General features: G+C 41.7%; 1 protein-coding gene across 6 annotated transcripts in view; it reads left to right on the top strand.

Annotated features, from left to right (window-relative positions):
* The window catches only part of Cdk14 (cyclin dependent kinase 14), a 557,745-nt gene that overhangs the window by 438,595 nt on the left and 104,064 nt on the right, over positions 1 to 15,086 (top strand). For all 6 annotated transcript variants that reach the window (XM_076566272.1, XM_042272740.2, XM_076566274.1 and 3 more), the window contains one exon: positions 1,447 to 1,495. In XM_076566272.1, the coding sequence (XP_076422387.1) occupies positions 1,447 to 1,495 (49 nt within the window). The remainder of the gene's footprint in view (positions 1 to 1,446; positions 1,496 to 15,086) is intronic.

The raw sequence follows: 15,086 nt of genomic DNA, 5'->3' as shown, positions 1-15,086 counted from the left end.
TTTTCACCTCTACTGTAAGTTGACAAGACCGCCATTGTATACATGTGCACAACCCATTCTTGACCAAATCACCATTATTCATATAGGACTCTGTATATTCGGAACAACCTGACTTACCTTACAAAAGCATCTCTAGACTGATAAAGAACCAGTGTCCCCCAACTAAAATCAGCACCAACTAAGATAAGTGAAATTTGTGAAGCAGTGTTTGGGCAATAGTATGAAAGACTGGTAACAGCTAGTACTGAGAAGCATCAAGAGGAAGAGGCATTCTTCCTCACTGCTGGTGGGAAATGGAAAGCAGTGCTTCAGTTTCTACTAAAATATAAGGCATGAGCCCCACATGCCGCGCAGCCTTACACAATATGTCTATCAAATGAAATTGCCCTATATAAAGGTAGGTGTCCAGCGGGTCCACTGAAGCATCGTGTGTAATGGGCAACTACCTCTGACTTCAACAGATAGGTTGTGGTCCTTTATCCTCTGGAGGGCTACACATGTTTGAAACAATTATGTGTATATTTTCTTCATTGAAGACCACCCATTTGGTGTGACCCAAATGCCAAACATGTTTGAAGTATTTAGTGCGCATCCTATTTTAAAAGTTAGAAAAACACGAGAGAGGGAGGGAGGGAGGGAGAGAGAGAGAGAGAGAGAGAGAGAGAGAGAGAGAGAGAGAGAGAGAGAGAAAGGGACATAATCAAATCTTACAATTGTTATATTATCAGGAGTGAAAAAAGACATAATCAAATCTTACAATTGTTATATTATCAGGAGTGAAAAAAGAGGGAGTAGTTGAAATTACTAAAATGAATTCTATATTCATTGTTTAACTTGGTATATTTTTTAATTGAAAAAAATCTCATAATTGATTGTACATGAATGTACACACCATTGGACACAGTGGTTTGGCTTTGAACATGTGTGAGTACCATGTATCCTAAGATTGGAGACTCAACATTACTACATTTGGTGAAAGATACTGTCAGAACGATCAGCAAGTTTCTCTTGTCCAATGTGCTGATGTTTGCCTGTAAAGCTACATGTACCGTTCTGAAATGGTAACTTGTACTTACTTTTTCAGTTCAGTCATTAATAATTAATAAACAAACTAGATTGTGAAAGAAATAACAGTATTTCATTCTTGTCAGCCTTCTGTTCATCCTGTTTCACTATTTTTAAACCACTTGATCTGAGGAGTATGGTCCTTCTAGGCTTATGTCTAGCTACAGTCAAATCAAACACTGTCTCCTGAACAAACTGGATTTCCTTGAGTGTGGTGGTACATGGCCATGGACTCTGAACTTGGGAGGCAGAGGGAGGAGGATTGCTGCCAGCTTGCTACATAGTGAGACTGTCCTTTAAAAACAAGTTATTTTCTTCAATAAACTTGTGATGTATACATATGATACAAAGATTGTTTATCATTTTTCTCTTTTCTTTCAGAACGCTTTACCGTGTACAGTTCTAAAAGCCTCAGACAAGCATGGAATAAGTAAGTGTACACAGATGGTGCTCATTCTCCTCTCTCTCCCTCTCTCTCTCTCTCTCTCTCTCTCTCTCTCTCTCTCTCTCTCTCTCTCTCTCTCTCTCTGTCTCTCTGCCACTCGCTGAGTGAGTTGGTCACAGCATGCTTTCATTCACTGATGTTGTACCCATCCATTAATTTAAACACAAATTAACCCTTACTGAGGGTTCAGACATGTTCATCTACCATGTTCAGATAGAGCCAATAGCCAGGGTGGGTTCAGGTTCTTAGAGCAATGTGGCATTGTATGAGAATTGTGAATTCTAGAGTCTGCTGTGGCCCATCTTGTAACTAAGTTCTGCGGAGTATTTAGTTATTAGCAGAATAACACAAAACACACATTAGTAACGGACTTTCTAGCAAATGGCATAGATTACTATTACTGAGTTAGATAAAATGGATGTTTCTTTTTTCTTTTTTCTTTTTTTCCAATTTACCTACTTTTCCCCTCTAAACCACACTGGGGAGCTAGGTAAATTTATCACTTGAAGTGTATATATACTCGTTTTCATTTCTCTCATTCCATCTGATCTTATTGTATGAAGGCTGGTGTGGTGGTCTGAAAGGCTGCCACACTGTCCTGACAGCTTTAATTGAATCCGCAGAACCCACTTAGAGATGGAAGGAGGGAGTCGACTCCACAAAGTTGTCCTGTGGTCTCCACATGCAGGTGGTGGTCGACACATACCCACATACATGATAATAACAAGTGAATCAAATGGCTTCATTGGTTTGGAAAGCTGACAAGGAGAACTTGTGGAGTCTCCAGCCTGTTAGCAGAACACTGAAAGTGGAACCCAGGCTGGGTCATCCCCTGTCAGCTTTGCCGTCTCATTTCAAATTCCACGCTGCAGAAAATCTAACTGGGCTCCTTTGATTAGTCAGCTCTCATTCACTCCAACATGTTGTCTGTAGAGAGTCTGGTGTGACAATCTTTGTGCTGTTGTGACATTTTAATTTGGGATGTTGTTGATTATGACAAGTAAGAAAAGTTTTATATAAGAATGTTTTCCATCAATGCTGTCAGCAGACATGGCTGGCAGCTGATAGTGAGACACTCTTAGGATGAATATATTACATTCTGTAATAATCTGAAGGATTGAACCATTTTTAAAATTATGTATTTAGAAAAATAACTGATATGATTATTTTTTCCTTCTACAAGGCATTTCTTAAAAAGAAATGCATGTAGCTCTTTAAATTACTGGGATATGTTCATTGTACAAAGTGATGAATTTCATGATACTGTTCTTAAAATGTATCATGTACTGTGTACTTTATTCTGTTCATTATCCATGGATAAATGAAGCTCCAGTGTATGTGCATACCACATTTTCTTATCTCGTCACATATTGATGGACACCAAGGTCTATGGCCTAAGCTGGCTGTTATGGGCCATGCCCTGCTAATCACAGCAGAGCAAGCAACTCTGTAGTAGGCTGACTTAGATTCTGGTGTGTGTGTTCCTGAGGGCAGTAGAGCTGGGTCACACCCTAGCTGTTCTCGCCATTTGAAGGGTCAGTCAGTTCCCTGGGAGGCACACTCTCCGCACACTGCATTCTGAAGTTAGTCCTTTTGCAGGAAGATGGGTGGAACTGGGAACATTGTGCTAAGCAAAATACATTAAGGTCAGAGTGATAAATACGACACGTTTTCTGTTATATACAGAATCTAGATTTTACACACACACACACACACACACACTTGCAAATAAAATAAAAGTAGAAATGTGACCATTCAGGAAGAAAAAAGTACTACCATATGGGTAAATAGGAGAAGATAATGTAGGTGTATAAGGTAAAGTACAAGATATATTTTAATGAAAGTTCACAAAATCCAATCACATTCTATAATGCATACACGCTAATAACTTTTTAATTTGTAGAATTTTTTTAAATTTGTAACGTAATTATTAAACTGAAGCAGTTGGTGAAATGTCTTGTACTATAATAATGGATTCAAAATAATTTCCAAGAATTCAAATTATTTGGTTAACATATGATGGTAAGATAATCCAAAAACAAAAAACAAAAATAAGCTGCTGTTCAAAATTAAGTAACAATATTAACAAAATTAAGTTTCAAAATTAAGTAACAATACCTTTAAAGGTATGCATTATCTAAGCCCTGGAAACTATGGGGGTTGTTAGCCTGCCAAAGAGAACAGGGATTTTTTGAGAAAGCTAACCTTCAGTCTAAATAGCTATCACAAGCAATCCAGCTCATGTGTGAACCACATCTACCCTAGGTTACACCAGTGAAAACCTACCACATCTGCCTTGGGTTACATCAGTGAAAAACTACCACATCTGCTCTAGATTACACCAGTGAAAACCTACCTCATCTGCCCTGGGTTACACCAGTGAAAACCTAACCACATCTGCCCTGGGTTACACCAGTGAAAACCTACTACTTCTGCCCTAGGTTATACCAGTGAAAACTACCACATCTGCCCTGGCTTACACCAGTGAAAAACTACCACATCTGCCCTGGCTTACACCAGTGAAAACTTACCACATCTGCCCTGGCTTACACCAGTGAAAAACTACCACATCTGCCCTGGCTTACACCAGTGAAAACTTACTACATCTGTCCTAGGTTACACCAGTGAAAACTTACCATATCTGCCCTAGGTTATACCAGTGAAAAACTACCACATCTGCCCTGGCTTACACCAGTGAAAACTTACTACATCTGCCTTGGCTTACACCAGTGAAAAACTACCACATCTGCCCTGGGTTACACCAGTGAAAACTCACCTGATTTCACTTATATTAATAACCATGAGTATATTTTGGGGGGGATTTTATTTCCAGACAGGGTCTCTCTGTGTAACAGCTCCAGCTGTCCTAGATCTCACTCTGTAAATCAGGCTGGCCTTGAGCTCACAGAGATCCTCCTGCCTCTGCCTCTGAGTGCCACCATGCCCAGTTCCATGAACATAATTTTATCTTCTGAAGTTTTTTTAATATTCTATAACCACAAAGCAGTGGTAGAGGAGGATGTCAAAAGATGCAGTAGATATCAAAACTGAAAAGCCTAACATAAAGAAAAATATCAGTTTGAAAATAAAAAGTTATCATCACTAAAGAAAAGTAAGCCCTTTTCTTCCTTCATACTGAAAATGCAGGATCCAGGAAGCTCTTCCTGCATAAAGGGGATTTGGGGCTAAATGGAGACAAATCTGAATTTCATAAAAATATGTCCTGTTTTTTAACTGCCTTCAAAATAGTCCATTTTATTTCATTGGAATTATGAAGACTCACTCTATTTCTCTTGTAAATCTCTCTATTTATAGTTGTCTGACATTGGCACGTATGTGCAATCCACCAAGAATTTCAGCCACTTAAAAGATCTTTTATTATTTTGGCTAGGGAAAAGGCCTTAGTGTATATTCTCCAGCAAAGAGAAAGGGGAGATTCCAAGAACACATTTGCTTGCTTTGGAACTTTTTAACAGCTGAACCATTTGGGAGGTTTGGAAGTTTTGAAATAAGAACTAAGGATAAACCACTAAATCACAGGAAACACATCTGGAAAATCCAGCTCATGGTTGGTCAAGCGAGGCCCACGCACATCAAATAGGGTCGGGCCGGGCTCGCCCCGCCCTTCTCTGAGGCCATTCCTGTGAGCAATCCATCTGCTCATTATGCACAACTGGATTTCTCCTAAGAATGCAGACACTTGGTATTTTTAAATGTGCAGTAAATACAAAGGCACTGATGAAGCCACCTTTGGGCATGAGAAGATAGAAAAGAAACATCCTTGCTGTGCTCTATGTTCTAACACATCCACAAGCCCTAATTTGGAAAATTTAAAAATAACCCAATTTTGTGCTCTTGAACTTTGCTTAACTATGTTATCCAATTCCATGCTTAGCCTCCAGAGCATATTTTAAAAATGACCTGCTTGTTGTACTACATATGCATCAAGCATGAAATGGGAGGTAAAGTAATGTTGTAGGACAGACTTTCACTTGGTGTATTTCTACTGTTTTTCTTGTCATTGCATCTGATGTGGATCATTAATATTTAGATGAACACCTTCTCACGAAACAGAAACATTCCACTCTTCCATGTTCGAAGTTGATTTAAAATTACCTGATAAGACAATACAGTATAAAGTAGGTTAGAGATTCACATTGCTTCGCCAGCATAGAAATATGGGGAAGTTAAGAACACTGTTGGTACACTAGGGGGAGCAGTTGAGTCAAGCCAGATCTGAAAGTCATCCACTTGCCCATTTTGTTCACTGTTGATGATTTTTGTTGTAATTCTATTTACTTCAAAGTAGCAGTTCTAATTTATTTAGTGCCTGGAGACTTCCTTTCATAATATTTTCAAAGAAATTATTCTCTGCATCATTGATTGGCTTTGCCGGGGAAGGGTTGCTTATTGGAGTGATCAGCTCTAAACCAGACATTTTGCAATCCCATCCTCTTAATTTGAGGATGGGCTGCGACTGCCAGCTGCATATCTCTGTGGATTCGGGTACATCAATAGAAGGATATGTGGACTGTAGTTCCTCACCACATTCTGTTCCCTTGAAAATGTCAGTCTTCAACCCATGAGCAAGCAGGTCTCAAGTTTGGCTTTGGACACACACATGTGATATGGTTTCAAGGCCCAGAAGGCTCCCCTGGTTGCTCAAAGGCAGGTTAGAGCAGTTTCTGGGGACGTTTGTTTTCATAAAAATGAATCATTAGTTCAGTTCCTCAAAGCCTTGTGTGGGTGTTTGTTAGGCAGATCCAGTCAACCCCTTCACACCTTGGAGTTTGCAGATGGGGAGTCCAGAAAAGAAAGGAAGGAGAGCCGAAAGGAAGGATGCTGTGTGGGTCCTGGCAGGTGTCCTAGAACCTTGTAAAAGGTAGAATTAAGGTACATGTAAACACACAGTTGGGGCAGTTTCCAAAGAGAAATAGCTAATGGATTTGCCAATTACTGATCAGTAATGGTAATATAAAAACAGGATGTGTAGAGGCGAGTGAGCCATGCAATTGAAAAATCACAGCTTGGAATGTATGCCCCGCCCGGTGAGTTTTGTGAAAGGACCGTCAGTCCAGTAGTCAGATGGACTTAGGAATAACTGGGTTCTATGTATTCTTAGCACGTCTTTGGGTAGAAAGATCTCTTCCAAAACTGATGTCCTTCTCAGTCTGGGCTTCATACAGCAGAAGAAGCGGGGTAGAGTGCTGTGGTACACAGTCCGCCAGCTCATGCCTTCTTTGTACCATTACTGGGGAGTGTCCTGTGGTGGGAGGAAGGTTGGACTTAGAACAGCTAAGCTCGCAGGTTGACGGCTCTGCCAACCACCCACTTACTTCCTGCAGATGAAACTCCTTACCTAGTCCACAACCTTCGCTGCCCTGAGGGACTTACCTCATCATTCTGTGTTCTGCCAGAGTTCTTGTCTCTCTCTTTTTTTGGAGGTAGCAAAGATCTGTTGACATTAACTGCGCCTGTGGTGGCCCAGGGCAGGCCCCATGCTGTCCGCTCTCTGCCAGGTGGCAGGTTTTGTTCCTCTAACGGACAGGCAAAAGCCATCTTCCCTCTTGCTAATTGGCAGTCCATGCCAGGCTTGGGGGTTGGCAGTAGTCATTGTTTTTCATCCTTTGGATTCTATGTTGGCCTCTTCATCCAAAAGTGCACAGGCCTCCGGTGTGGCTAATGCCGTCCTTCTGCTGGGCAGCTCATTAAGGAGGAAAACAGAGCAGCAGTTTCTGAAGCAGCCCAGAGCTCCCAGGGGCCGGTGGGCTGCCAGGAGAGGCCTTTCTTGAACTGTGCCCCGAGCAGATTCCAGCAGGCCAGTTCTGCTTCCACCAACACGAAGCGGGCATCTGTGTTTTCTAACCTCTGGATCAAGGGACTATGGCTGTATCTATAAATGTTATCTCACACTTCTGTGGGGAAGAATTCTGAATATAATCAGCTTGTTTCTTTGCTTGGAGTCACAAAAGGCAAAAGTCACATATGAACCAGCTCCTACCTAGAGGATCTTGTAGAAAATTTTCTTTCAGGCTCATTCAGGACATTAGCAGCTAAGTTCCTTGTGGGTAGAGAGCTAAGGCCTCCATCTTTCCTCTTATCAGGTGGGAACGTCAAACAGCTCTTTAAGACTTCCTGCCTGCTCCATCCCACTGCCGCCTCCTCCCGATCAGCTCCAGGTCTCACTCACTTTGCCTTCTGCTACATCTCTCTTCTGGCTCCAGTGGGGGGAAAGTCCTCTGCTTTGAAATGTTTCTATTAGGTTGAGACCACCTAGGAAACGCAGGTTTATCTCTCTGAGGTAAGGTGGGTAACTTTGGTCACAGTGCCAAGATCTGTCTACTGTGGTAAGTAGCCTATTGACAACCTAGAGGAATTACTAGTAAAGAGGACATCTTGGGAAGCCATTCTGTTTACATGGAGGTAAAGGATTCCCTATGTAGTCACAAGCCCTGGGTAAAGCAAAGCAAACCCAGCCCTAGCCAGCTCAGACATAATCCACTTTGCCTGGTTCAGAGGAGATACGTTCAAAATTATGCATGAGGAAGGAATCACTGTCTGTTCTTAGTCGAGAGTTTTAAAAGAGATTATGCTCAGGAAGCCTGATAATAACTGAAAGTTTGACTTGACATTTCTAAACCCACTGTCGGAACCATTAGAATGTATGGGTTGGGAACTCAACTTCAGTTTAATTTGAATTAACTTAATTGATATGTAAAGAGCCACATGTAGTTAGTGGCCACCATAGTGAACAACACAGCTGTAAATCTATATGTGAAATATTCATTTCTTAAATGCATATCAGGGTTATACAAGCAAGACATTATTATATCTAAAAGGCGTTGCATTTTGTACCTAAATGTCTGGAGATCTTTTCTTTTTGTCTTTTGCTTTTCACCTCCATCTTTTGCTTGTAAACACTGAGAAGACAGTAGCTCTGGTGTGCCCAATGAGTGCTATAAATCTGCAGGGGAAAGAGAATCAAGAAGACATCCTTACCCACCTCTTCCCACTGCAGGTGCCATGCTGTCACATCCCCTCCTCCCTCACCCCCACCCCACCCTGCCTATTACAAGTGCTGTTTTCCAGTATCCTTCTATGTCCTCTCCCCCGACTCCCCTGCACCCAGAGGCCCTGCTTATTGCAAGTGCTCTCTTCCATTCTCCTCCTGTGTCGTCCGTCCCCCCCCCCCCGTTGGAAACTGGTAGGGTTAGACACACAGCTCTCTACCCTTTTTGAACTTCCTGAAGAATTCACCTCTCCACTGCTGTTCTGATTCCCTTGATCTCCCTTCATTCTGCTCAGAAAATATGGCAGAAGCCAGCTTCCTGCCCACCACATAGGAAATGCTATGGAAGAGGGCTCCGTTTTCCAAATAAACCCCCTAAATCAAGTGCCAGGTCCCTCTCACTGTGCCGTCTGGATGCATGTATTCATACGTCAGCTTTCAAATGCCGAGAATTGCCACTTTTTATAATGGCACACATAAACAGAAATGCGGCAGTTTTTAAATTACTTTATTTAGAAGCTCCTATAATTTGATTCCTTTCCTCAATACTTATTGGCATACTTTTCTGTTGATTAAGAAATGTTTATGAATTTAGTGAATTTTCTATCTCAAAATGATTATGAATATGGAGAAAGATGATTTTAAACAGCAGTATTATCCTTTGTCATCACTGGCACCCACACACCCCTTTTTGCCCTAGTTGGCTGTGATGAAACATGGTGACCGCCCCCATTGGGGGACTTTCTCTGGGAGTTCTCTAGGGTTCATCTCCCACTTACAATGAGGATACAGCTACCAGACTGTTGGTGTTGATTCGGGTGTCTGGCATCATTGTGTGCACGGTGGCCCTGCTCACCTGAGAGTATACCGTCAACAGCTGTTATTAATACGAACCAAAAGGAAGAGAAAAGAGGAAGAAAGGCTGCACATCCAAGTTTTGGCACAAATGGCAAGAAAATGCCTGGAACCAGGATCACCCTTGGTGTCCTCCATCCTCTATGAGCCTTGTGACGTTCAGGAGGCTCACTAGCCTCTCTGAGGTCTGCTGCTGCAGGCTTGAGTATAAATTACCCAATACCTTAATACCCTTAGTCCCTTGCATACCCTTACTACCTCCCATTATGCCTTTCGGTACTCCCTGTCCTTCCTACCAGTCAGTTTAATTTAGTTCCAAATCAGCAATTTTCCTTGAACATAAAGGCTACTTTTATATAGGTCCCCAGACAGCTAGATTGTCCTTCCACCCTCCCAGGGTCACGTGCCGAGCTGCCGGAGCACTTGTTTTTCTTGTAAATACTTGCAGGAAAAAAGATTCTATCTCCCCCAACAATTCCTTCCTAAGAGTGATATGTTAACAAATAGCATTGTACATAATTAATGAAAAACTGTGATTTATCCCAAATCTTGAAATGTATCTTCTAAACAGTGTTCCCAGTTAGACTGAAAGAGACACTGTTACCAAGTTCACATGCCTAGTAGACTTTTTCTATGGTCCCCTGAATGCACAAAGAGATGGGTGACCTCAAGTCCGATGTAAAGGTCCTGGGCGTCCTCACGTGATCTGTTATTTCAGTCTGGAAACTGAAAATAATTGTCTTTGTTTCAGATGTTCACAATGCAGAGGGTAGGTGACTTGGCTCTTGCAGCACAAAGAAGAATGGCTGGGAGCCTGGCCCTGCTGCCTCTGTCATCACTGGAGAGGCAAGCGGACAGGGTTCCCAAGGCGGCTGGCCTTTCTCTTCAGACACCGAGCCAAATCCATACCCTTAGGCACCAATCCTGTTCTTGGTTTCTTATATCCACCACGCTAATGACTTTATTGGTAGATTCTGTGTCTTTAACAACAACAACAACAACAACAACAACAAAATGCCTTATACACGTATATTGCTTTCCAGTTCATTCTGTTTTGTTTTGCTTAGGAGCAACTATATATATATAATTTCAGCATTTGGAGGCTGTCAGAACAATTTACTTGGGGTGTACAATTGATGTCTCGGGGTGTGTGTGTGTGTGTGTGTGTGTGTGTGTGTGTGTGTGTGTGTTCTTACTCATTCTGCAAACAGCGTGTACGTGAAAAGGAGTGTAATGGGGAGAGATTGGTGCCTGGCCCTCCCTCGCTGCATCGCGGCTTATCTTTGTCTGTCTGTATATGAAATCTTTGCCAGTCCTCAGCTGCATTTAATCCCTGAAGGCTTGATATACAAACATCATGCCAAACAGAGAACTTCCCTTAAATTATTCAAATCTCCCCATAAGTGATTTCCCACTCTTCCTGAAGTGAAAAACATTTGATCATAAATTCAATTAAATCAGCCATCATCTTTGTGATGTTTGTCCAGATAAATCCTTTAGTGGCTAAACTAATAACTACACCAGCTGTGGGGCGTGGGGAGGGAGAGAGAGGGGGAGGGAGGGAGAGGGGGAGGGGAGGAGGGAGAGGGACAGAGACAGAGACAGAGACAGAACATGGCTGTTGGAGAAGGATCAATTTAAAGTAGAGGAAAGACTGATCTCCTTTCTTAGGCCAGATTTTAATCACCTTTTGCAGATGGGCTTAAAAGCTGAGACACTGAAGGGTGAGGTTGTTTTTTGCTTTAGATTCACTTGTTTTATGTCCCCATTTAGAGCTGAATTTTAGATCAAAACAGACATTGAGACTTTGGAGATGTTAGTGCCTGCTGTAAAACCACATCAACCACCCTTCCTCTTCTTTCTTGCACCCCATCCTTCCTATTTAAAACAATGGCAGGAATGGCCATCAACATGCTTACCAGTCTTCTTAAGAAAAAGTCCATGGGACTGGAGCGCTGCTTATGACTTCTCTTACATGTCAGCTGAAGATGTGAGGTTTTTTAAGCTTTACAGTCTATGTTGATTGCTTCTCATCTTGTTCCTAAAAGCCTGAAGACATGCAGATAGAACCACTCTACTCCCTTTTTTCCATCTTACCTTTACAAATGAGTCCAATTAATTTGGCTCCTGCTGAACCTTGTATATGTTCCTATGGCCTGTAGAGGGCAGCATGTTCTGAGGAAACAAAGCAAAACCAACCCAAACACCACAGGGCGACTACTGAGTTATCTATGGAAAATAAGAGGGAAATAGCTATTTTTATCTCTACCAAAATGGTTAAAATTTCTCCAGTATAGAATCTAGATGGCCACTTGCTTAGATTGTCTGCCTTTATTTCCCTAACCCAGCTCTACTGTTCATCTAAAGAGCCCAGGTGTGACAGAGCAGGAACCACCCAGTTCCTTTGAGAAAATTTGGAAATTTCTAGAAGTTGCATCAAGTATTTAAAAAAACTAGAGTGGTTCTATCCAGTGGGTCCTTATACCCTGGTGAAAACCCTGTGTATCTCCACGTCATGTGGTAGCCTTGAGCCATTTATAACTATTAGGTAGTTTAAAATGTGATGGGGGCCATTGACCTGAGTGTTTTGTGAGATTTAATTGTTGTTAATTTCAATATTTATGAGTAGCGAGAGTGGTTACTACATTGGATGGTAGACCACAATATAACTTCTCATCAGCTCATAGTAAATGTTTAGAATATATTTGGTGGTGGATTAAGTTTTTCAGCAAGAAACTACTACCCAGGTTTTTATTTTCATATTTAACTAATATCTCACATAGCTGCAGACTTAAATCCAAATCTCTGACTCTGCCTCAGGATTTAGTTTCTCTCAGAACATCTGAGAGATTTTCATATTTCAAATTCTTCAATTTTGTTGAATATTGGATGTATTTCTCTTGGGTACCTGGAATGGAGTTTCAGAGCATGGATCCTACCCACACTTATTCTGGGGGTGCTGACTGATTTGCAATCTAAGCTTCATCACCTATTTGTGTCTAGGCTTTCAAAGGTAAAAACAGAACTTAGAGAATGTGGTAAAATGTGCATAGACGCTTGACACACATTAGCATATTTTATAAGTTGGTTGTGTTTATTATGAAACAGCTATTTACAGTGACTATACATAAGGCCTGCTTGTGTATGATTCTGATATTATTTCAGTATTCTCTTGGAAATTTTCTTGTGAGTTCCCGAGTAATCAGATAAGTGCATTTCTTCAGGTGCCTCCCTTGTGCTGACACTGTTGGCCTGAAGACTTGGATAGACCTTAGGAGCTATCGTGGATGGCATGCCACCATCTCCTGCCTCAGTAAAAGATGGGCTTCCCTTGAAACACTGCCTCAGCCTATTCTGTGCTCCCCATCTAACCGCCCTTTGTAGGTCCTGTGCCCTGTTTCTCAGTCTACTCCATGAGAGGAATGCGGGGTTGACTGGTAGCAAGATTCTGCTTCAGTAAATCTGTGTAGCCCCTTACACAAGCCACGGCTGAGTGAGGAGGGGACGATAGGACACCTGTGTTTCTGGAATAGTGGCCTTTCACACTGGCCTTCCCTGTGTGAAGCCAGATACCTACAGTCTGAAGGCTGGTCAGCTTTCTGTTCATAACGAAGGTTATCTGCAGAAAAATCATTCTGTGAAAGTCTCTATGATGTAACAACTGCTTCTGTGTTGGGAACAGCATTTTGTAAGCTCCAGCACTTTAGGAACCTGATATTAATGGTGCAGTCAGCTGAAGGTTCATAAAGTGCGACCTGAATAGACAAAGATTTGAAATCGGCAGGACAGAAGGTACCGATTCTTGATGCTTCTCCATCGGGCAGGATTAGAACGGGCTCTGTAGATATGTTGCCAAAATGGACACCTTAAATTACAGCCTTGTCTTGGTTTTTATTGTTCTGGGGGTGGCTGTAAAATAAATAAATAAATAAATAAATAAATAAATAAATAAATAAATAAATAAATAAATAAATAAGATGAAGACATTTCTATACAGAATCTTTAACTCCATTTCTTTTTTGATTGTTTGAGAATTTCACACATGCACATAATGTGGTTTGACAAAATCCGTGCTCCATCCCCTGCCCTTTAGTGTCTTCCAGTCTCCCTACCACTTTCCTCCCCAATTTTATCTAATATTTTATGGATACATTTATTTCTATTTCAACCCTCTTAATTTTGTTGTTTTAGTTTTATAATACATGTTTGTTTAGTGTGTGTGTGTGTGCACATGCTGGGGCATGCATGCAGAGGTCAGAGAATAACTTGTAAGGACTGATTTTCTCGGAACATCTGAGTCCTCGGGATGGAAGTCAGGTCACCAGGTTTGGTGGCCGGCATCTCTATCTGCTGACCCATCTTTCTAGCCCTCGGTTGTATTTTGTTTTTTCCATATTAATTGTAAATTGTCCAGTGAGTTGGCTCCTGTCAAATTACTTCTAGGGAAGTATTGTGATTTGAGAAAAATGCTACAGCCCTAAAATACTCTTCTTATATTGTTAGAGGAGCCAGCTGAATTGTGTGCATCTGTAAATATAGTGGAGACCAGCAGTCCCATAGGGTTGAGACCCACGGCGGCCTTGGGCCGTGGTGGGAGTGGCTTGGGCCCATGCAGCTGTACCTCACAGCACAAGCTTTGTCTGCAGCACCTCACTTAATTCTGGAAACAACTTCCCACTGTTTCCCTCATAGACACATCTAAGCCCCTTTTACAAATTTTATTTTTCTGTCTTCAATTATTTTATAGCCCCAAGAACAGATTTCTAATGGATTTCTCATTTACCATCTTAGATATGGCAGAGCGGAGGCATATAAGACCCTTACTGCGGCTTCAGAATATAAGATGGTGTACAAAATGTAACAATGACCAAGATATAACATGTTACGGAAGTGACTTTTAAGCACTTGAACATTTTTAGACTTACCCGGTGTGATCAGGGAGCTGGTTTTCCCAGGGTGAGGCTTCGGCTGTGCTGACCCCTGCAAGTTCCCCAAGTGCAGAAAGCTTGACTGCATAATTTGTGGTAGTGAGGGACTGAATGGCATTTTCCTGGGAGGGGCAGTGAGATGAACTTTGTGTGTTTTCTGTGCTTTCTATTGAACTACAGCTTTATTAGCTCCACTGCCAGAACCACAACCCTTCTCAAAACCTCCAATTCTGGGGAGGTAGTGGAGAACTAGGCCCATTTAACTCCTGTGTGTGGCCCTGGAGAATGGTAAATGATGCAAAAAAAACAGTAAGGAAGTGAATTGGAGGCTATGGTTATGTCACAGAACATTTAATTAATTGTAGTTATCACTCCTGCATGTGGTTGGGAATATTCAGCAAGGTTCCTGCTCTCCTAGATGTGACCTTCTAGAACAGTAGTTCTCAACCTGTAAGTTGTGACCCCATAGGTTCGCATATCAGATGTCCTGAATACCAGATATTTACATTACAATTCATAACAGTAGCAAAATTATAGTTATAAAGTAGTAAGGAAATAATTTATGACGGGGGGTCACCACACCATGAGGAGCTGTATTAAAAGGAGGTTGAGAATCACTGCTCTAGAGTAACGAACAGTACTAAAATAAGGTGAGTGCAGAGGGGCATTGGTACACAGTCAAGCAGACAGGCAATGGAATTAGAAGGAAGCACATTGACAGACTGCCCTGAGAAGGCACTGGTCCCAGAGCCTAGCTCATAAGGAACTCAGTAACTACGAGTTG

Source organism: Peromyscus maniculatus, chromosome 3 (genome assembly GCF_049852395.1).
Source record: "Peromyscus maniculatus bairdii isolate BWxNUB_F1_BW_parent chromosome 3, HU_Pman_BW_mat_3.1, whole genome shotgun sequence".
Lineage (NCBI taxonomy): Eukaryota > Metazoa > Chordata > Mammalia > Rodentia > Cricetidae > Peromyscus > Peromyscus maniculatus.
This window is presented reverse-complemented; position numbering and strand designations above follow the sequence as displayed.